The 22603-nt window shown below is 47.7% G+C and overlaps 2 protein-coding genes across 3 annotated transcripts in view; both read left to right on the top strand.

Annotated features, from left to right (window-relative positions):
* Positions 1 to 11125, top strand: part of Pkd2l1 (polycystin 2 like 1, transient receptor potential cation channel) — a 31686-nt gene extending 20561 nt beyond the window's left edge. Inside the window, 14 exon segments of the mRNA XM_042264061.2 lie at positions 291 to 418; positions 785 to 1038; positions 2911 to 3135; positions 3301 to 3529; positions 4903 to 5073; positions 5228 to 5409; positions 5710 to 5830; positions 7078 to 7176; positions 7394 to 7515; positions 8728 to 8854; positions 9705 to 9823; positions 10072 to 10195; positions 10812 to 10830; positions 10833 to 11125. Of these exon segments, the coding sequence (XP_042119995.2) occupies positions 291 to 418; positions 785 to 1038; positions 2911 to 3135; positions 3301 to 3529; positions 4903 to 5073; positions 5228 to 5409; positions 5710 to 5830; positions 7078 to 7176; positions 7394 to 7515; positions 8728 to 8854; positions 9705 to 9823; positions 10072 to 10195; positions 10812 to 10830; positions 10833 to 10978 (2066 nt within the window). The 3' untranslated portion in view covers positions 10979 to 11125.
* A 1769-nt stretch (positions 11126 to 12894) lies between these two features.
* On the top strand, positions 12895 to 21575 carry Bloc1s2 (biogenesis of lysosomal organelles complex 1 subunit 2). Of its 2 annotated transcripts, none has more exons than XM_076563147.1 (5): positions 12895 to 13028; positions 13402 to 13518; positions 17141 to 17260; positions 18116 to 18220; positions 21107 to 21575. In XM_076563147.1, exons 1-5 carry the CDS (start codon positions 12974 to 12976, stop codon positions 21136 to 21138), a joined length of 429 nt encoding a protein of 142 aa, XP_076419262.1. In that variant the 5' UTR covers positions 12895 to 12973; the 3' UTR covers positions 21139 to 21575. The 2 variants fall into 2 exon arrangements, with proteins under 2 accessions (XP_076419262.1, XP_076419263.1); XM_076563148.1 differs by having other exon boundaries at positions 13028 to 13169.
* Positions 21576 to 22603: the final 1028 nt, after the last annotated feature.

Below are 22603 nucleotides of genomic sequence, written 5' to 3'. Positions count from 1 at the left end.
TAAGCACTAAGCGGTTAATCTGAATGTAGGGAGAAAAGTGAGATTCCAGAACGGCAATGCCAACAGAGAATTACAAGTAGAGTGCAGCTCTTCTAGGTGACCTTGCAGTCACATTCTTCCCTAAAGCATCTCCTGGCTTCCCTAGTGGCACCATCACCCTCCCCAGACAATTCCAGGGGGAAGGTCTGGTGGGATCCCAACCGAAGTGCATATCTGAGCCCAAGACTGAGATTTCTCGACTCCTCTGGGGAGATGGACCTTGAGGACATGCCTCTCGGGTTATATTCTAGTGACCTACGGAATGACAAGCTCTAGTGCCTATTACTACACCAAAGTGATGTCTGAGCTGTTCCTGCATACCCCATCAGACTCTGGGGTCTCCTTCCGGACCATCAGCAGCATGGCAGACTTCTGGGATGTAAGTATGGCACTGCCTTCCCCCCTCCTCTCCTTCTTAATGGTCTGAGACACAGGCCAGAGTCCAGGGAGGTCAGTCTGGAACCGGGGAAAATTAAAGACTAAAGCTGAATTAACAGCGTGGACCAGAGTTCAGCTGGAGGTTGGAGAGGGATGGGGGTGTTGATTGGAGATTGACCAGCAAGAGTCAGACCAGCGTTTGGGTCAGACGGGAAGCTGAACTTCAAATCACAGTATTTTAGTCAAGTTCAGAAGGTCAGCTGTGAGGGTCCAAAAACAGGCGAGTTGAAGGCCAGGGAATGAGGGCAAAGGTCATGCACTAGGTTAGGAGGAGGCTGGGCCAGGCCCAACCCAGGTTCTGGTCCAGTTTGCTCAGGGCCCACTCCTGGACAGTTTGTACTGGACAAAGTGGTACAACAATCAGAGCCTGGGTCGTGGCTCCCACTCCTTCATCTACTATGAGAACCTGCTGCTGGGAGCCCCGAGGTTGCGGCAGCTGCGGGTGCGCAACGACTCCTGTGTGGTTCACGAGGACTTCCGTGAGGACATTTTGAACTGCTACGATGTCTACTCTCCGGACAAGGAAGAGCAGCGCCCTTTTGGGCCTCTCAATGGCACAGCGTGAGTGAGTCCCTGCCAAAAGCACAGGGCCACCCCTTTGAGCTTGCCATCAGCCCAGGGTGTGGGAAAAACTTAAGGGTGGGCATCTTAGGAGACTTGGAGACCACTCCCTAAGTCCCAACGATGACTCTTTGAGGACACGCACTTTGGTGTGTGTTGTTCAGGGGTGGAGGAGGCAGGTTAGCAGAAAAGACACAGCCTTGTTCCCACACATAGGTGCCAGTTCCACCCTTCCTGGAAGGCAGAGTCCCTTGGGGTGTGTGGCCCATGAATGAAGTTCATGCAGCCATTCAAGTCATGGTCGGAGAGTTTGACTCCTGGGTCCTGATGCAGGAAGCAGAAAGGGATGGAAGATGGATGAGGGAGGAAGAGAGGAAAGGAGGAGGGTAGGGAGGATGGGGAAGGAGGAGGGGAGGGAGGGAGGGGAAGGAGGAGAGTAGGGAGGAGGGTAGGGGGGATGGGGAAAGGAGGAGGGTAGGGAGGATGGGAAAGGAGGAGGGTAGGGAGGAGGGGAAGGAGGAGGGTAGGGAGGATGGGGAAGGAGGAGGGTAGGGAGGGAGGGGAAGGAGGAGGGTAGGGAGGGAGGGGAAGGAGGAGGGTAGGGAGGGAGGGGAAGGAGGAGGGTAGGGAGGGAGGGGAAGGAGGAGGGTAGGGAGGATGGGGAAGGAGGAGGGTAGGGAGGATGGGGAAGGAGGAGGGTAGGGAGGATGGGGAAGGAGGAGGGTAGGGAGGATGGGGAAGGAGGAGGGTAGGGAGGAAGAGGAAGGAGGAGGGTAGGGAGGAAGGGGAAGGAGGAGGGTAGGGAGGATGGGGAAGGAGGAGGGTAGGGAGGATGGGGAAGGAGGAGGGTAGGGAGGAAGGGAAAGGAGGAGGGTAGGGAGGACAAGGGAAGGAGGAGGGTAGGGAGGAAGAGGAAGGAGGAGGGTAGGGAGGATGGGGAAGGAGGAGGGTAGGGAGGAAGAGGAAGGAGGAGGGTAGGGAGGATGGGGAAGGAGGAGGGTAGGGAGGAAGAGGAAGGAGGAGGGTAGGGAGGATGGGTAGGGAGGATGGGGAAGGAGGAGGGTAGGGAGGATGGGGAAGGAGGAGGGTAGGGAGGACAAGGGAAGGAGGAGGGTAGGGAGGATGGGGAAGGAGGAGGGTAGGGAGGAAGAGGAAGGAGGAGGGTAGGGAGGATGGGTAGGGAGGATGGGGAAGGAGGAGGGTAGGGAGGATGGGGAAGGAGGAGGGTAGGGAGGAAGGGGAAGAAGGAGGGTAGGGAGGATGGGGAAGGAGGAGGGTAGGGAGGAAGGGGAAGGAGTAAGCAGGAGAGAAATGGGGGTGGGGGAGGCTAGAATAAGGAATCCTGGGCCTGGCCAGCCAGCTATAGAACCACGGGAACTAGAAAACCATTTCTGGATTTATGGCCCAAGTGTTTCCTTCACGTACACTACACAGCCTGGGCCCAATAGTGCATTTTACCTAGTGAAAAAAGGGAGACACTTACAATTGAGTTTCAGGGATATCACTGGATAGCTAGCTATCTTGGGATTCTCTGAATCTCCATTTCCTCTACTGCAAAATATGGGCATTATTTTCCCTCTCTTTCCAAACAACTGTTAGTAGCAAACAAAATGATATATGTGAAGCATCTGTTGTGTGTGATATTATGTGCACTATATGTGACATTACATACAAGGTGTATAAGACATGTTTCTCAAAGTTATGTATGTATCACATATAATACATGCACACATATACATGTATAGTGCAGTAAGTATATATAGATACATAATGCATGTGGAACTGTGAAGCCAGGCATTCAGAATTGCCTTGGGGCTGAGTGTTTAGCCTGGTTCTGACCTCTTTGCAGAGATGGCCTTTTCTCTTCTGCAGGTGGACATACCATTCACAGAGTGAGCTGGGGGGCTCCTCCCACTGGGCCAGGCTTACAAGCTACAGTGGGGGTGGCTACTACTTGGACCTTCCAGGATCCCGACAAGCCAGTGCAGAGGCCCTCCAAGACCTTCAGGAGGGGCTGTGGCTAGACAGGGGCACTCGGGTGGTCTTCATCGACTTCTCTGTCTACAATGCCAACATCAACCTTTTCTGTATTCTGAGGTAAGCACCCTTCCCCCACTGTACCTCTCTGTCCACGGTTCCTGGTCCATCTGATGCGCTCGAGACCTTTCCCGACCCGGTACCCTGTGGTGGGCGTGAAGAGCCAGGGAAACAGGAGGAACTGTCCCAGCCCGGTCCCCATTGGCCATCTCACCTTCCTCACAGACTGGTGGTAGAGTTCCCAGCCACAGGAGGGGCCATCCCGTCCTGGCAAATCCGCACAGTTAAGCTGATCCGCTACGTGAGTAACTGGGACTTCTTCATCGTGGGCTGTGAGGTCATCTTCTGTGTCTTCATCTTCTACTACGTGGTGGAGGAAATCCTGGAAATCCACCTGCACCGGCTTCACTACTTCAGCAGCATCTGGAACATTCTGGACCTGCTGATCATCTTGGTGAGGGACTTGAGATGTACTGGAGTGGGGAGAGAGACCTCTGCTTTGATAGGGAGTCCAAGTTCTTCCCTTTGGGGACTCAAGCCCTCCTTTGGACTTGGTAGAAGCACTGTGCCAAGTCTCCCCGAGAGAAAGGTTGATGCTCCCTGGCTCAGACTTTGGGAAAACTTGCCCTGCACATCTCCCCTCCTCCCCACCCATGAATGGGTCCTCCTTTTTCCTTTATGCAAATCTTTTCCGAATCTCTCCTGCCTTTTGTTTTATGACCTGACCTTTTGAGAATCCTACTGTTTCTCTTTTATATTTGAATACTCTGGCCCTTCTTTGTCATCTCCTTCCTGCTAACAAGACACATTTGTTTTGTTGTTTTATTTTTACATTTATTTGTGTGCATGTGTGCCTGTGTGTGCAAGTGTGCCTGTATACGCATGTACATGTGCAACAATGTGTTTGTAGAAGTCAGAGGACACCTTATAAGATTCTCTCCTTCCACCATGTGGGTCCCCTAGATCAAACAAACTCAGGTGGCCAGGCTTGGCAGGAAGTGTCTTTACCTGCTGAGCCGTCTCACTGGCCTGTAGACGAATTTCTAAACAGTCTCATCAAATAAGAAACACAGAGCCACACACAGAGGCAATAGCCAGAGATCAGAGAACTAGCGAAGAGCCACGGCTACCTTATCTTACCACCTCGCTGCCGTTGCTTCCCCAGAGAGTTTCTTCCCATCTAACTTGTGTTTTCATTGCCTTTCTGTTCTGTCTTGTTATTGGCTCTAAGCCGAGCCACATAACTTCCTTGTCACTGCCTGTCTATACAGACCTCCAGGTCTCTATGGTTGGCACTGGGATTAAAGGCTCATGTCATCATGCTTGACTGTGTCCTTGACCACACAGAGACTCTGCCTGCCATGCAATCGGACCAAGGGCCTGTGCTACTATCGCTGCCTGACTCCTGTTTATGGCTATGAGACCTTGCTATGTGACCTCTGATCTCCAGGCAAACTTTATTTATTAACATACAAATAAAATCACATTTCAGCACAATTAAAATACCACACTGGCCCACATTTATTTCTTTTGACCAAGGCTTGGGAGTGATGGGGGTGCGGAGACATCATATTCCTCAGCACCACTCCCCCCCTCCCCGTAGTTCTTCACAACCTTCCTGTTTCCTATGGCCCCAAAGCCCTCTCTTGGGCTGTAGGGAATTTAAGCTGCTCCCTGGTCACCCACGCTATTCCATCTGGACCTCAGTTAGTGAACATCTCAGCAGAGACTGTTTCTTGCCCCGGCTCTCCTCTGGGAGCTCATCTTTGAACTTCCCTTAAGGTCCCTTTGACTTCTCTGACACCCCCCATGCCTCCTGTGTGACAGCTCTCCATCGTGGCTGTGGGGTTCCACATATTCCGAACCTTGGAAGTCAACCGACTGATGGGAGAGCTCCTGCAGCAGCCAGACACTTACGCAGACTTCGAGTTCCTGGCCTTCTGGCAGACACAGTACAACAATATGAATGCTGTCAACGTTTTCTTTGCCTGGATCAAGGTACCCGGGACTTGCCTCCCACCTCTGCCCCAAGGCTGTCACTTACCTTCCTCCATGTGGGTCTCGTTTTTCTGGTCTGATCTGGTACCTCCATCGGTCCCTGGAGTGTTCCGTGCTTTTCACCTTTTCTCTTGTTTCGCCATGACCCTTGCAGATCTTCAAGTACATCAGCTTCAACAAAACCATGACCCAGCTCTCCTCCACACTGGCTCGCTGTGCCAAGGACATCCTGGGCTTTGCTGTCATGTTCTTCATTGTCTTCTTCGCCTATGCCCAGCTTGGCTACCTGATTTTTGGGACCCAAGTGGAGAACTTTAGCACTTTCGTCAACTGCATGTGTGTGTCCTGCCCCCCCTCCCCCCACCCCTGGGCCCCTCTCTCTCCAGCTCCCAGAGTGGGTGCAACCTTGGGGAAGAGGGACATGTGTAGGGGCGTGTCAGTGCTTAAAGTTTCTGAGAGTGCCCTAAAGTTCAGGTTTGTGCTCAAATCATTTACAGGTCATCTGTGTCTATGATATCGCATTTATTGCGTTAGGTGCAGTGAGGGGTCTGTTTGTGGTTGGGAAAGTGGGATGGGGTATGAATTGGGGCAAATGTTTGTCTAGGCTCTGGGTGAAGCCCTGATCTGATCTCTCAGTTTCACTCAGTTCCGGATAATCCTTGGGGATTTTGACTACAATGCCATCAACAATGCCAACCGAGTCCTGGGTCCTGTGTACTTCGTCACCTATGTCTTCTTCGTCTTCTTCGTGCTCCTGGTGAGGGTCCTTCTGAGGGCTGGGGGCCTAGAGGGCCTCCAAGTGGGCTTGACCCCACGGGCCTCCCACTTAGGATTATAACTGGTTTCTCACAGCATGGGGGAAAGTGTGTGGAGGTGGAGTTCTTTTGGGATTTCTGAGAGCTGGTTAAGGTGACAGTGACACCAGATGGCCAGGTAGTGTGAGGGACATAAAGGAAACTGTGAATTCTCCTGGGAAAATCGACTTCTCATCTTCCAAGGATAGAAAGGGTGTGAGGAAATGCCTCGTGAAGAGCAGGAGAGACCTCTAGAAGCCTCTGTGCCTGTTCTCCAAGAGGCCCTTTCCTCTGTGGCGTTCATGATGGTTTCTATTGCCAGCATTTGCTTGTAGTTCTCTCTTGCCAATGGGGAAATAGCTGAGATTTATTTTTTAGATGTATTTATTTTATGTGTATTGTTTTGCTTATATGTATGATGTATGCATATGCAGCATGTGTGTGCCTGGTGCCTGCAGAGGTTAAAAAAAGAGTTGAGCTCCTTAGATTTGGAGTTCCAAATGGCTTTGAGCTATGGCATGGGTGCTGGGAACTGAACTATGGTCATCTGTAAGAGCAACAAGTGCTCTAAAGTGCCAAGCCACCTCTCCAAGTCCCTGAGTGTGGTTTTTATTAATATAAAAGGAAAGTATCCTTATTTGATTAACTGATGGGGACACAGGCATGGGATTGGGCTCGATGGTAAAGAAGAGAGCACATTTGTACTTTCACATTGAAAAATGACGACTTCAGTGATTGGTGGGCCCTTGTGTAGGGGAGGTCTATGACATATGTTGGGATATCTTGGTGTTTAGCAAGGTCACTGCGGCATCTGAGAATGAACCTCAAGCAGATGAAGGAACATGATCTGTCCTTGACAGAAATGTGCCAAAGGGTGGACTTTCAGGCTCTTGAGAGGCAGGTATGGGTGGACTGCAGTGCTGAGATTGAGAGCATTGGTTTTTTGTTAGTTTGTTTTGTTTTGTTTTTTTAAACATGTGTGGGGGACATAGAGTAAGAAGGCTCAGTCCTTTTAATGGGGTTGAAGGTGAAAACCTGGGTTACAAGCCAGGCATGGTGGTGCACACCTTTAACCCCAGCAGGGGAGGCAGAAGCAGGCAGATCTCTGTGGGTTAAGGCCACACTGGTCTACAGAGCGAGTTCTAGGACAGCCAGGCCTACACAGAAAGATCCTGCTTCAAAAATCCCATGTCCATACTTTTTCCTTTAGAACATGTTCCTGGCCATCATCAATGACACATACTCAGAGGTCAAGGAGGAGCTGGCTGGCCAGAAGGATGAGTTACAGCTTTCTGACCTCCTGAAACAGGTGACTCCTCAGTGTCTTTGAGAAGCATGCCTCCCTCTGGGTTTGGCTCCAAGGTGCTGCGCCATGGTAGTGTGTTCTTGCCTGGGGCAGGCAGGTGTCTGTGCTCTTGAGAGCCTTTGACTTGCTCTTCGGGGCTTGAGATTTTTTAGGTGGAGGTGGAGGGCCGATGGCCGTGAGGACCATGTGGGGACTCCTGCCTGCTCCCTTTCCCTTTCAGAGCTACAAGAAGACCCTACTGAGGCTGCGCCTGAGGAAGGAACAGGTTTCAGATGTGCAGAAGGTCCTGAAGGGTGGGGAACCGGAGATCCAGTTTGAAGATTTCACCAACACTTTGAGGGAGTGAGCAACTGGAGATCCAACCTTATTTGAAATTAGTCTAGTTTGTGACCCTCAGCTACACATCTTTTGCTGATAAGCCTTGATCTCTGGGCCTGTGGTCTTGACTTATGGCTCCTGACCTTGACTCATGAGTCTTTCTAATCCTGACTTTCAGAATTGTGACCTTGCTTTCCAGATCTCTGACCATGATCTTATATATATTCTGGACCTTATTGAACAACTTTTACACCTAATGTAACAGTATAATTATCCTATTATTATATACACCCCACCCAAATTGTTGGGCAAATATATTGTGAGGACCATCTGTGGATCAGGCTTGAGTAGGGGATGACACAATTAAATGAGGCAAAAATCTTTGTCTCTTAGGAGCTCAAAGGCATGTAAGCAAATAAGCCAAGACAGACTAAGTTCAAGAACAGTAGTGACTTAAAGAGAGGGAGGCATGGAGTAAAAAGAGCTCTCAATCCCCTTTGAGATTAAAGGAAGGCTTCCAGGAAGAGGTGATGACTGAAAAGGATTTTAAAGAATGCCTAGCTTACACATGGACAAGCAGAGGAAGGCCAGTGTGATAGCTGAGCACCGCTAAGATATCAAATGAATGGTGAGTTATAGGGGAGTCGAGGCCATGGCCAAAGGCCATGTTGGGAAAGACCTTCAACATCACCACTGTATCCGAGGAATAGGGTGCCCAGGAGGGACTTTAAAGTTTGGTCTCACTTTAGTACCCAAGTTCACCTTGAACTTGACTTGATTCTTCCTCTAGCCCCTGCCTCCCAAGTACCTAAGACTTACAGACATCTTCCACCATGCTCAGGCATTAAACCGGCATTTTAAAATGTCAGTTATTCTCTTTATGGAGGATGAATTTCAGGAGTAGAGAGTGTAAGGGAAGCTAGAGCTGTGGGGGTGGCAGCAGGCTATCTAGGAGCAAAGACGTGATAATCTCTGTGTGAGATCCTGAGGGCCTAACCTTGCCAGCAAGAGTCAGGACATGAAGAAGAAGTGAAAGAACTTGTTGGGGGTAGAATCACTAGACTCTGAAGATCTTGGCTTTCCTGTGTGACCCTCTTCTTCCCCAGAAAGCAAGACCCAGAGATCAAGACTCTTACAAGAGTCTAGTAAAAGGGCAGGGAGACCATATCTGAGTGATCACAGTGGGGAGGCCATGCTTGAGTGATTATGGTTACTTCACCGCCTTGTTCTCCTTAGACTGGGGCGTGCAGAGCATGAGATATCTGAGCTCACGGCTGCCTTCACCAAGTTTGATCAGGATGGGAATCGGGTTCTGGATGAGAAGGAGCAGGCGCAGATGCGACAAGATCTGGAAGAGGAGAGGGTAAGTAAGCCGTACTGGGTGATAGGGAGGAAGGATGAACACATGGCTCACTCACTTGTCCTCCCTCTCCAGCATACCCAAAATAAACCCTCCCAAAAATGAGCAGGAAAGAACTCTCTAGAACAGTGGTTCTCAAGCTGCTGCATATTAAATACTCCAGAGAGCCATTAAACAGCCGAAATCTCAGGCCACACATCCTAGACCAATTAGATCAGAAGCTCTGGGTGGTAGGGCTGAAACATTAGAACCTTCTAAAATTTCCAAGGTGATTCCAGCACATAGCCAAGGGTCAGAACCATTGCTTTGCAAAATGGACCAGTCCCCAAGATCATCCCTGATGATCCTCTAGGAGGATTGTTGTGAGCATTGCTCCCCAGGTCTTTCTAGAACGTCCTCCCTAACTGAGTGGGAAATAAGATGGATTCCAGCTGTAAAGAACTCAGAGGACACAGTTCTCTTGGAGTTTTGAAATTGATCCTACTATACCTGCTCCATTCCTAATCAGTGTAGGTCACAAAGTTCAAGGGCAGTGCAATCAGAGACAGGGAGGGACAAGAACGAGAAAGGGAGTCCAAAGAGACTGCGAGCCTGTTCACAGCAGAGGACGGATTAAAGCCTCCCAGACTCGGGACTGGAGAGATGGCTCAGCACTCTGGAGCTCTGGCTGTTCTTCCAGAGGTCCTGAGTTCAATTCCCAGCACCCACATGACAGCTCACAACTACCTGGAACTCCAGTTCCAGGGGATCTGACACCTTCACACCAATGTACATAAAATAAATTTAAATAAATTATGTAAAAAACACTTCCCAGACTCATCTTATCCCCTCTAACATACATCTTCCCAATCAGGTGGCCCTCAGTGCTGAGATTGAGAACCTAGGCCAGTCCATTGGCTATAGCCCAGCAGGTGAATTGGGCACAGAAGCTACGAGAGGAGGATGCTGGGTTTCTGGAGAAGAATTTTACAAGTATGTGGAGGCAGGGTCCAGGGATGGCTGGCTGTGACATCTCCTCTTGAGAATCTTTCCATACCTTCCCAATTCCCTTTCCTAGTCCAGGGGGGATTTCTGTTCCCCTGTGATTCTCCCTTCAAGGTTGGGCCCCATCTTCCTCATTCCCATCCAGACAAGCACCTTTGTATTACCTCCAATACATGCCCCTGCGCATATCCAGACACATATTTCTGCTTCCTTTGTCTCTCTCAAATTCTACACAGGCTCACAAGGAGAGTTCTGCAGGTGGAGAGTGTTCTGGAAGGAATTGTGTCCCGGGTTGATGCTGTGGGGTCAAAGCTGAAAATGCTGGAGGGGAAAGGGGACCTGGCTCCCTCCCCAGGAAGGGTGAGTACCCTTCCGCTGCATCCTCTGAGTTCTTTACAGCTGGAACCCATCTTATTTCCCACTCAGTTAGGGGGGACATTCTAGAAAGACCTAGGGAGCAATGCTCACAATGGCCATAGATCAGCGGAGGTGGAGGGCAGGCCCAGAAAGTTGCTTAAGTCAGCCTATAGATTTCCTTGACCTTTGAGGAGGGCCTTTGTTTTAGTTTTTTCGAGTTGTTATAATAAACCAGCAAAGATTAGATTGCTTATAAACAACAGAAATGCGCTTTTCACAGTTTGGTAGGGTGGGAGGAGTCTAAGACAAGGTATCAGCAGGTTCAGAACCCTGTGAAAGCCCTCTTTCTTGCTTCATGGACTGCTCAATTCTTGATGTGTTCTCATACAGTGGCAAGAAAAAAGGGCACTAATCCCCTTTATAAGGGTTCCACAGTCATGACCTCATCACCCAGCAAAGCCCTCATTTCCTAGTACTGTCACACTGGGGATTGATCATGTCAGCATAAGACTTTGGGGAGACACAGACATTAGTCTATAGCAATCTAGATTCTCTGTAATTAGATTCAGAGAAAAATTAATTACTCCTTCAAATGAGCTATTCCTTTTTCTTCCAACAGGAGGAGCTAGCTGTTTGGAAGAACCTATAACAGTCCTAGCTGTCATTTCAACCCCCTTGGGAGTCCAGGGTGGGCAGGAGAATGGAAGAGATCCCCAAACATCAGACAGCAAGTTCTCTCTCTATGCCTTCCCAGAAGCCTCTTCTCCATGTACCCCCAACTTCTAGGGCATCATGTCTCATGACAGCTGCTGTGGAGTCCTACCCTGTATCTGTCCTTTTAAGCCAATGTTTTTGTGTGTAACTGGGCAGCATGTATAGGCTTGGCCCTTGGTGTTTCTGTATGTAGTCACAGAGCTCTGAAAAGTAGCATTTCCTACCTGGCTTCTCACTTGCTGTGCATTGACTTCTGCTGTAGTGATTAACATCAATATAAAACAAAAAGGAAGAGATGGCAATGACTCTCCTAAAGAACTCGGTCAGCCATGATTGGTCAAAAGGTAGAAGCCCCAAGAGTAGATGATGGATATGTCTCCCTACTTTGCAGTAAATCATACTCTTCTCCTGTGTGTGTCTAGAGATCTGCCATTGGCACGCATGGGTGTGTGGAGGGGGTTTTCTCTCCCCCAGGGAGTTTCCCTGTAAGAGAGGAAAGGAAGCCCTGGGGGAAAGTAGACTCTTGTGTGGTGAGATTCCTACAGAGGAGCTAAGAGGGACACCCTCAAAGGTGAAGTCAATGTGGACTCTGCTGGAGGAGCCCACCCTCCGATTCTGATGTTCCACTGAACACATAGCACCAACCAAGAGGACTTCAAACCTGGAAACAGAACCCAAAGGGAGTAAGGGAAGGAAGTGATGTCAGGGTTCAGGGAAGGAAGTGACATCAAGGTTCAGGGATGGAAGTGACGTCAGGGTTCATTGATCTTTGGACTAATATTATGTGGTGGTCTCTGACTCTGTTCATCATAGGATAATGTGGGGTTCCAAGGTGACTATCAATAAAACTCTTTAGAGAACAGGTCTTTGCATTTGCTTCTGGGGTTATAGAGAAGACGGGGATAGAAACATAAGCTACTCGAGTGCACCCTCTGGAAGGTACAGGAGTGGGAGCCAATCAATGTCAAGGAGTCTGGCTGTCCCAGGAGTCTTGAAGTAAGAAGCCCTGGCTCATAGGAATACTTGAAATGGAAGATACCATGATTACTACAGAAAAGAGAGGAGATGCAGCACCTAGGGAGAATGAGTCCTGCAGAGGAGATAGTCAGGTTAGGAAGGCTGGGGTAGGGGTATCTGTGGTGTGTGTGTGTGTGTGTGTGTGTGTGTGTGTGTGTGTGTGTGTGTGTGTCTGTCGCGCACGCGTGCTCGCGCGCATGAGTGGGTGGAGGATTACTAAAAATAAGGGAAGAAACTCTTACACCAAGATTTCGGATGCTCAGGAGCCTGCACCCTGAAAACTCATGCCGCTTCTCCCTCTCCTGCGAGCCCATTCTCCTGCACCTCCCATGGCTCCTCAGTACATCTCCTCATTCAAACCCTTCACTCATGCTTGTTCTCACACCCTGTTGAGGATTCCATAAACCTAAGAGACTTGAGCAACAACTCAATACAATCAAGATAACCAACGTGTCAACTATGACGAACACTTCCTTCAAGAAAGGCGCTTTCAATTACACCGCATTAGGAGCTAGCTTGCAGTTTAAGAAACACGAGTCAGAGAGTTGATATTCATCCAAGGCTTGTGGGAAGGGGGAAGGAGAGAATATTTAGGATCAAGAGTCAAGGCTGAAAGCTTGTGGGAGACAACTTGCAAAAGCATGGATATTCCCCGGGCCGTTCTTTGGTGAGTGAAACACGTCAGGGTGCTAGAGTCTTGGGAGGAGGCACCTAGCTCACAAATTATGGGGCCACTGTGGGGCCACCACCAAGACAGGCTGAAGCCAGGTGACAGTTCTGGGGTATGGCCGCAGAAACGAACGCATCTTCAACACCAGGTACTGGGATTCTCACCAGCGGGTTGATTCACAATGGCCTGGCTTAGCTTCAGTTTCGCCTTCATGCTTGGCCCTTTGATAAAAGGTCATTATTTGAGGGGTGACTCAGTCAAGATGAGCAAAGCCGGGAGGGTGCGAGCGCGCGGTGGGGCGGGGCGGAGCCGGGCGGGGCGGGGCGCTCGCCGTGCGCACGCGCAGACGCTCCAGAGCCGGAAGCGGGGTTGGGCCGGGCATGGCGGCGGCAGCGGAGGGCGTCCCTGCGACGCGACGCGAGGAGCCGGCTAGAGGTACTGCCCGGCGTGGATGGAGATGCAGCGGCTAGTGGGGGGCTGGGTCCGGATGCAGGCGCGGGTGCACCTCTCGGCCTCGTCGGGGCACTGAGATGAAGGTCTGGCCCCCTGAGCAAGGGAATGGAGTTGGCGATTCAGGTGGGCGAGTGCGAGTCGGGGGCTTGAGATCACGGCAGGTGGGGAGCGAAGGCGGCTGGACCGCAGGAGCGCAGGTCGGGAGGGGCGTAGGAGGAGGAGGCGGCTTTGGCTGGGTTAGATCTGGGTGTAGAACATTTACACACACACACACACACACACACACACACACACACACACACACACACACACACACACACACTCCCACCCCGCCCTCCTTCACTCCCTCGACCAGACGATGCTGCGGTGGAGACAGCCGAGGAAGCAAAGGAGCCTGCCGAAGCTGACATCAATGAGCTCTGCCGAGACATGTTCTCCAAAATGGCCACATACTTGACTGGGGAGCTGACAGGTGAGACGCCATCCTGGCTGAGCCCGGTCGGTCGTGCAGTTGCGTTTTCTCTGCAGAAACCTGAGCTTGCTTTAGCGGCGCCTGTTAGTGGTTTGAATGGGAGGGAAAGAGCCCCACCCCTTCTTTCCCTAGGGAAGCTCAGGACCCACTTTAGAAACACAAATCGCAGGCCTCTTCTAATGTAGTAACGACGGCTAACATCAAAAATTCCTCACTATTAGTCAAGAAGTGCCTGCCTAGGGGAGGTGTGTTTTAAACATGATCGTGAAGGAAATGGAAACGGGGGAGAGATACAATTAGTAAAAGAGTTGGGATCAGCAAGCAATTTGATTAGGCCAGTATGTTAGTGTGAAGACTTGGTGATCCGCTCTTGGGACACGGATTCAGATCAGTGTGCCTGCACTCTGTCTGTGTATGAGGTAGAGTCAGAGAGTGGAGTCCGGGCCATGTGCACCGTCGTAAGAACTTACATGGTTTTGCTTCTCCAGAATTTTTTTAAAATCATACTTACTTTGTGTTTGTGTGTATTTGTGTGTATACACACACTCAAAGGTCACACAACTACTTGTGAGGGCTGGTTATCTCCTACCTTCAGAACTGCAGGCTTCATAGCCAGGGCCTTTACCAGGTGAGCCTTCTCACAGGCCCCACCCCCAGAAATTATCTAGGATTTTAATTTGTGAACCAGAGTCTATAAGGAAAGGCTTAATAGAGATGTTGAGGGGTTGTAAGTTACCAACTTATCAGCTTGATTATTCATTTATTTTTGAGCAAGAGAAACCGAGTAACCAAATTCAGATTCGTGGGTTATCTCTGCAGATGCTAAAGATTTGGCAATAGTAACTTAGCCATTTCTTGCAGGCTTTTTTTTTTAATCTGTCTAACCAGCCACTAAAGCTGTTATATTGTTATAAACTGCACAGCCTTCTTCAGTGCTCACAGCCCACGGGTACCTACCTGTGGCAATGGTTTAAGACTAGTTTATTTGGGCACGGGTCCACTAGGAGGAGCCCACGTGGAAGGGCCCACCATAATCCCAGCCTGTTTGGGCAGACTTTTAAAAAGACTATACGATTTGCTTTGTTTTCACTACTCGCTGGTTCCTCTCCTTTAGTGTGGCTGAGTGTCCTTTGCCATGTTCTTTCACTGTTGTTTTTCATTTGTTGCAGCTTAGAAATGGTTTTCTGTACCAACGTCCTTAAATTAGTAAACAGGGTGCTGGGCTGAGAGGGAACATATTCCTCGGTGGAAGTGAATGATTTCCTTGTGTTTATTATACAAACTCTTGCATCACTTCGTTCACATTCTTTTGCTGGCTTCCAAGTGTGTGGCCCTTGTTTTAGGGAGATTATTATTTGATAGCAGCGGGAGGGCAAATGTGGAGGAGAATAGGAACAGAGGAACAGTTGTTCAGAAAGCAATGGGAGTCTGAGGCAAAGTGAAGAGATAACAAGAATGAAATGGAGAGTGTGGGTGTGAGCACATGCCAGCAGGAGACTTCACAAGGTTTGTTGAGGTGGGTATTGAGCAGCCTAAGATACTCATGAGGTTTTCAGTGTGGGTGGGACCATCAACCAAAACAGGGAAGCTGAAAAGAGGAACCATGTTTATGTGGGAAACTGTTTCAGTTTGGGCTTGGCTGTTTGTAGCTGTTACTGAAATGCTTGGGTGGGTTATCTGAAGATACTCAGGTGCCTCGTGCATGTGCGTCCAGAGCTCAGAGACTGATCTTTGCAGGGAGGCATCATGTGGAGGTGGAGGCTATGCAGAACAGGATTGCCAAGGAAGAGCTTACTGGTGGACCTATTAAGGGCCTAGACTGACATCAGGAGATGGAGCAGTTCATTGTGAGTTGCTAGGGATTGAACCCAGGGCTTTGCATCTACAAAGCCATTGCTCTGTCTAGTGAGCTACATTTGCAGCCCCAAGTAATTTTTGTAGATAATTACTTAAAGTTCCAAAGTGTCTAAGTGATTATAAAACTGAGTTAAGCCAGTGTTGTTTCTCCACTGTGGTCATTCTTACTTGTACAAATGCTTTTTGAGAAGAAAGATTTTAATTTACTAATTTGTGTGTGTGTGTGTGTGTGTGTGTGTGTGTGTGTGTGCGCGCGCGCGCGCGCGCGCATGTGCAAAATGCGTGCACATGCACACACATGTCACAAGCCCACACATGCATGTGTATGTAGTTATGTGCCATAATTCATGTGTGGAGGTCAAAGGACAGCTTTCGGGAGTCAGTTCTCTCCTTTCACCATCTGGGTTCCAGGGACTGATTGTTTTGAAAGCATGAAGACCTGAATTTTAGGGAGGTAGAAGTAAGAGGATTCCTAGAACTCGCTGGCCAGTCTAGCAAAATTGATGAGCTCCCATTTCAGTGAGAAATCTTGTAGGAAAGAAATAAGGTGGATAGCAATTCAGAAAGATCCATTGATCTCTAGCCTGCACGCACCTATGTATACACACACACAAACACACACACACTAGTTGATGCCATATATACACATACTCATATGTACATAGAAGGTTTATATCACTAGTTGATGCTATATATAATATGATGAAATTATATTATATATAATATATTATGTATAAAAAATATTTTTTTTTCCTTTGAGATAGTGTTCCCCTGTGTAGTCCTGGTGGTCCTGCAACTCACTCAGAGATCTGTCTGCCTCTGCCTCCCAAGTGCTGGTATTAAAGGTGTGCGCCACCACAGTATATTTTTTTATTCTATAGAAGTACCAAGACAGGCAGGGCAGTGGTGGCGCACGCCTTTAATCCCAGCACTCGGGAGGCAGAGCCAGGCGGATCTCTGTGAGTTCGAGGCCAGCCTGGGCTACCAAGTGAGCTCCAGGAAAGGCGAAAGCTACACAGAGAAACCCTGTCTCGAAAAAAACAAAACAAAACAAAAAAAAAAAAAAAAGAAGTACCAACACTATTTCCCCTCTCTTTTCTTTGATGAGTTTACTATTTTCTTTTCTTTTTTTTTTTGTGCTTTGTTTGCATGTATTTTGTTGTTGTTGTTTTTAAAGATTTATTTATTTATTTATTTATTTACTTATTATGTATACAGAAGAGGGTGCCAGATCTCATTACAGATGGTTGTGAGCCACCATGTGGTTGCTGGGAATTGAACTCAGGACTTCTGTAAGAGCAGTCAGTGCTCTTAACCTCTGAGCCATCCCTCCAGCCCAGAGTTTACCATTTTCTAACTATGGCACAAATTCTTCTAGACATTACTTAGTTCATTTTGTTGATTGCTGCCTCAGTTTCTACTTAGATATTCAGGGTATGGCTAAGTATAAATGTCACAGATTGAAAGTAACCTGGGGGTCTTCCCTTGAACTTTTGTATTCCCTCCCTGAACTCTTGACCTAAAATTCTTTTTTTTTTTTTTTTTGGTTTTTCGAGACAGGGTTTCTCTGTGTAGCTTTGCGCCTTTCCTGGAACTCACTTGGTAGCCCAGGCTGGCCTCGAACTCACAGAGATCCGCCTGGCTCTGCCTCCCGAGTGCTGGGATTAAAGGCGTGCACCACCACCGCCCGGCTTGACCTAAAATTCTATATTCCAATAATTTCAGACAAACTCTAAAGGCATCCCATTCTCTGTTTATTTTAAAGCCACCAGTGAAGATTATAAACTCCTGGAAAATATGAATAAGCTAACAAGCTTGAAGTACCTTGAAATGAAAGATATTGCTATAAACATCAGCAGAAACCTAAAGGACTTAAACCAGAAATGTGAGTACTAATTTTCATCACGTGAATAAGTACCACTTGCACTTAATGTTTTCCAGTGCTTGGGAAACAGGGTATTCCTGCCTCCTGGGAGCTCCTGTTCCAGAAAGCATTACTGACCAAGGGGTATTTCTTCCATTCTCAAGATGAATGTGCTTTGGTGGGATGGTTACTTCTGCTTTTAAACCTTGCTTTTAGTCAGTATATTCCTTCCCAGAAGGAAGGTGGGCAGATGAAAGTCTAGAGGATTGATTTAACAAAGCCCCAGGCTGGAGAGATGGCTCAGAGGTTAAGAGCATAGGCTGTTCTTCCAGAGGTCCTGAGTTCAATTCCCAACCCCCACATGGTGGCTCACAACCATCTGTAATGAGATCTGGCGCCCTCTTCTGGTGTACAGGCGTACATGCAGGCAGGACACTGTACATAACAAATAAATAAATCTTAAAAAAAAAAAATGAAAGCCCCAAACGACTACTTTATAAGCAGAAAATCTATAAATTGAAAATGTTAATTGAGAGTGGCCTGACATTTTTCCACTGAAAACTGCTCTTTGTCACTGGGACATCCTTAGTGTGGGCATGCTCAAGATGCTGGCTCCGTAACAGAACGGTTGCTTAAGGAATAAGAACTTGACAGAGAAGGAGACTCTGAAGAGGAGAAGGACTTACTTTGGCTTGGTCACTGATGTACCTGATAAGCCAGCTGCGTCGTTCCAGAGCATCTGCTCTGCTAATGACCCTCATGCCACCCACCCTGGTCTTCTTTGGGCCTAGCAGGGGAAACTCTAGCTTTCTTACTTTCTACTCTTTTCTCTATACTTGCTGATGCTGTATACGGACGTTTGGTTTGTTTCTCGAGATGCCGGACTACAGCCGTATCTGGATCAGATCACTGTGATTGAGGAGCAGGTGGCAGCTCTGGAGCAGGCAGCCTACAAGTTGGATGCTTATTCAAAGAAACTGGGTAATTCTTTTTACTTGTATTTTGGTCATTTAAGGTTTATAAATGTTTGGCCTACATGTATATATGTGCACCATGTGCATGCAGTACCTGTGGAGGTCAGAAGAGGGCGTCTGATCCCCTGGATTTGGAGTTACAAATGGTTTGGAGCTGCCGTGTGGATGCACGGAACGGAACCTGTGTCCTCTGCAGCAGCAATGAGTGCTTTTAACCACTGAGCCATCTCTCCAGCCACTTTGTTTTAATTTGATAAAGAGTACTCAGCTAGGCATGGTAATTCACATCTATAAGCCCAGTACTCAGGAAACTGAGGCAGGAAGATTGTAAATTCATTTTCAAGTTAGGTTATACAGTAAGCATGTCTCAAAAAAACCAACCAAACAAACAAAACTTGAGGAATTAATTATTTACAAAATAGCATTTTCTGTAGTTACTGATTTATCAAGCACTATTCTGAATGATTCACATATATTGTATTCTTTATTCTCCCAATAATCTGTGAGGTGATTTTTGGTTTTGTTGTTGATGTTGTTTTGAGACAGTCCCTGACCGTCCTGGAAGTCACTGTGTAGACCCGGCTGGCCTCAAACTCACAGACTCCCCTGCCTCTGCCTGGTGAGCACTAGGATTAAAGGCATTTGTCACCAGGCCCACAATTTTTTAAAAAAAAATTCCCATCCTCTAGGGAAGAAAAATGTGATTTAAGAGACCAAGTAACTTAAGGATACAAAGATGATAAAATACATGGAAGGGCCATAAATCAGGTGGCTGATTATAGTGCCAAGCTGTTTGGTTTTGAACTTTATTTTATATGCATATGGTATTTGGCCTACATGTATGTCTGTGTGAGGGTGCCAGATCCCCTGGAACTGGAGTTACAGAGAGTAGTGAGCTGCCATGTGGGTGCTGGGAATTGAACCCAGGTCCTCTGGAAGGCCAGTTAGTGCTCTTAACCACTGAGCCATCTCTCTAGCCCCTAGTGCCAAGCTCTTAACTGTGGTTCACCACACTGAATTATCCTTAGTAATATAGACATATGTGCATTTTAAAAGTGGAATTACTGGGGATGCTGGAGAGATGGCTCAGTGGTTAAGAGCACTGACTGCTCTTCCAAAGGACCAGGGTTCCACTCCCAGCAACCACATGGCAGCTTAGAGCCATCTGTGACTCCAGTTCCAGAGGACCCAACACCCATGGCAAAACACCAATGCATATAAAATAAAAAAAAAAAAAAAATTTAAAAAAAGTGGAATTACTGGTGCTTTGTGTTTTCCTGAAGAATTGCCTTCTCTCTGAGGAGAAGACTAGTGCTTCCAGTGTTGCTTGCCGGCTCTGGCTATTATCTGCTTGGTAAAAAGTAATGAGTGTGTTTTCATCCTAGATAGCTTTTGTGGGTTCTTTTATTTTATCATTGCACTTGCTGACTGCTTTAAGACAGAGGTTGGTTTATCAGTGGCTGTTTAACAGCAGTACTTATCGGCAGTTTCACCGTTCACAGTTGTATTTAGTAAATGTTCGCTGTGAACCTCACCACGTAGAAGGCATCACCCCAAGAGCCACTGAGACTTTAAAAGACAAGAAAAGAGTTGAGTGAGGCGGCATATGCCTTAATCCTTTGGGAGGTGAAGGCAGGAAGATCAGGAATTCAAGATGAGTCACCTCAGGCTGTCTGAAAATTTGTAAATGAAAAAAAAAATTTTTTTTCAAAAAAATCAGGCTTATTTGATGACATTTTCAATCTCTGTATCTTTAGGCTTTTGTATTTTTGCAAACTGCTTTCCTAAAGTGAGATATAAAAAGAGAAAAACACGAAAGGACTGGGGATACAGCTCAGTTGGTACAGTGCTTGCTTGCCATGTATGAAGTCCTGGGTTTAAGATCACCACATCCTGACCTCTATCTAGAACACTAGGGATGGATGCCCAGTGCTGGGTTCTATACCCGGCACTGGACAGATGGCACATTGGTGTGGGCCTGTGGCTCCAACACTCAGAATGTGGAGACAGGAAAATCAGAAGTCCAAGGTCAACCTGGGCTGCACAGTGAGTCTGAGGCCAGCTTGAGATTTATTCTTGTCCTTTTTTTTTTGTTGGTTTGCTTTTGGTTTTTTGAGACAGGGTTTCTCTGTGTAGCCCTGACTGTCCTCCAGGACTCACACTGTAAATCAGGCTGGCCTTAAGTCTAGAGATCTACCTGCCTCTGCCTCCAAATTGCTGGGATTAGAAGGGTATGCCATCACCGCCCGGCTCAGCTTGGGATTTGTGTGACCTGTCTAGGCTAGGTAGATGTGGGGCTAGGGGTAGGGAAAAGAGTAGCGAAATGGACATAAAAGCAAAAAACGTGGCTGGAGAGATGGCTCAGAGGTTAAGAACACTGACTGCTCTTCCAGAGGTCCTGAGTTCAATTCCCAGCCACCATCTGTAATGAAATCTAGTGCCCTCTTCTGGCCTGCAGGCATACATGCAGGCAGAACACTATACATAATAAATAAATCAATCTTTAAAAAAAAAAAACAAACGTATATTTATACTTCCTGAGTGTTCCAGTCTGGTTCTAGAGGGCACCAGGGATTGTTCCTGGAAGGGCAGTTTCGAGATTTAGATCGCCAATGGATCTTGCTTCATTCTGCCTGAGCTATGGAAGCATGTGTTCTTGGCACGGTTAGGACCCAGTGACTGTGGTTTGGACTCTCAGTCAGGGTCAGGGTGTACACATTTGACTCTGCCAAGTTGGGCGGGTCTGTGATCTCTGTATTTGCGTAGATGATGAGATTGAATCCTCTGTCTTCTTAAGAATATAGTAGGTATATCTGAACTTGCTTGAAAACCTAATAAATGTCTTTGTGAGAGCTAGTATTGAAAGATATAACTCCTCTTCTTCCCCAAACAGAAGCCAAGTACAAGAAGTTGGAGAAGCGATGAAAAATGTGTTCATGTGGATCAGGTGGTTTGTTTTTATAATATGGAAGAATGTCTTATAACCACTAAATCCTGAGGCTGATGAATCATCACAGCTCCTCAAAAGAAATCTGTGCTGGTGACTCCCAAAGCCATGCGATGCTGGATGAACTGGAGGGCTGTGGCCGCTCCCGGGTCTCCTCCAAGGCGGCACCTCACAAGCTCAGGCCTGGAACTCCTCCTCCTCAGCTTTGACTTGAATGCTTCATCATCTGTTCCTTTGAGAGGGAGACTCTAGAGTTCAGGGTGTCCTGGGCTTGCCAGCAGTCAAGTGAGAGCACTTTCCCTGGTAGTGGTCAGTTAGCATATTGTTTTCTCAATGGCTGGGGTGTTTTGTTTTTTATTGATGATGCTAATGTATTGTTAATAAGATTCTAAATTAAAAAGGAAAACAAAACAAACGTGTCTATTGCGACTTATTACTATCTGTGTGTCAGTAATTTGCTTTTTCATAACACTGCAAGTTACAGAAACTCCTAAACTAATTCCAAACCTAGTCTTAAAGATGGACCAGAAGGAGTGAAAGAGTATTTTCATAACTTTATAACTTAGTGTATGAAAGGTTGCCTCCACCCCACTCCCACCCCAATTAGGGATCGAACCTAGACCTTGAATATGCCTACTCAAGTGCTCAGCCAGGGAGCTATTTCCCCAGCCCCTTTACTTTATATTTTAAGGCTGGATCTCTTCTAAGGCAATGGTTCTCAACCAGTGGGTCATTGGCCCCCTCTGGGGTCATATCCTGCATATCAGATATTTACATTATGATTCATAAGAGTGTCAAAATTACAGTTACAGAGTAGCAATGAAATAATTTTACAGTTGTGGGGGATCACCACAGCGTGAGGAACTGTAGGAAAGGGTCTCAGCATTAGGAAGGTTGAGAACCCCTGCTCTGAGGTATTCAATAGGCTTTGTTTTTTGGCCCCTCCTGCTTTGGCCTCCTCAGAAGCTGAGCTCATTGGCCAGTGCCAGAAGACTCAGTCTCTTATCTCTTTCTTCTTGAGTCAGATGTACGGGGTGAGATGACACCCCGACATCTGTTCCACTTTGGAAATGTGATAGACAAGATGTGTACGTGTGCCTGTGGTGGTGGGAATAGGTGTGGCCCCCACAGACTCAGTGCTTGAATGCTCCATCCATAGGGAGTGCACTATTAGGAGGTGGTGTGGGTGTGGCCTTGTTGGAGGAAGCGTGTCACTGTGGGGGTGGGCGTTGAGGTCTCATATGTTCAATCTACGCTCAGTATGGAATGCAGTCTCCTGCCCGTGTATCAAGATCTAGAGCTCTCAGCTCCTCCTCCAGCACCATGTCTGCCTGTGGGCTAACATGCTTCATGCCAGGATGATAATGGATAAAACCTCGAAATTGTATGCCAGCCCCAATTAAATGTTTTTCTTTATAAGAGCTGCCATGGTCATGGTGTCCC

This window comes from Peromyscus maniculatus, chromosome 1 (assembly GCF_049852395.1).
Source record: "Peromyscus maniculatus bairdii isolate BWxNUB_F1_BW_parent chromosome 1, HU_Pman_BW_mat_3.1, whole genome shotgun sequence".
NCBI classification, from domain to species: Eukaryota; Metazoa; Chordata; class Mammalia; order Rodentia; family Cricetidae; genus Peromyscus; species Peromyscus maniculatus.
Note: the sequence above shows the minus strand (reverse complement) of the source record. Positions and strands in the feature narration are given on the sequence as shown.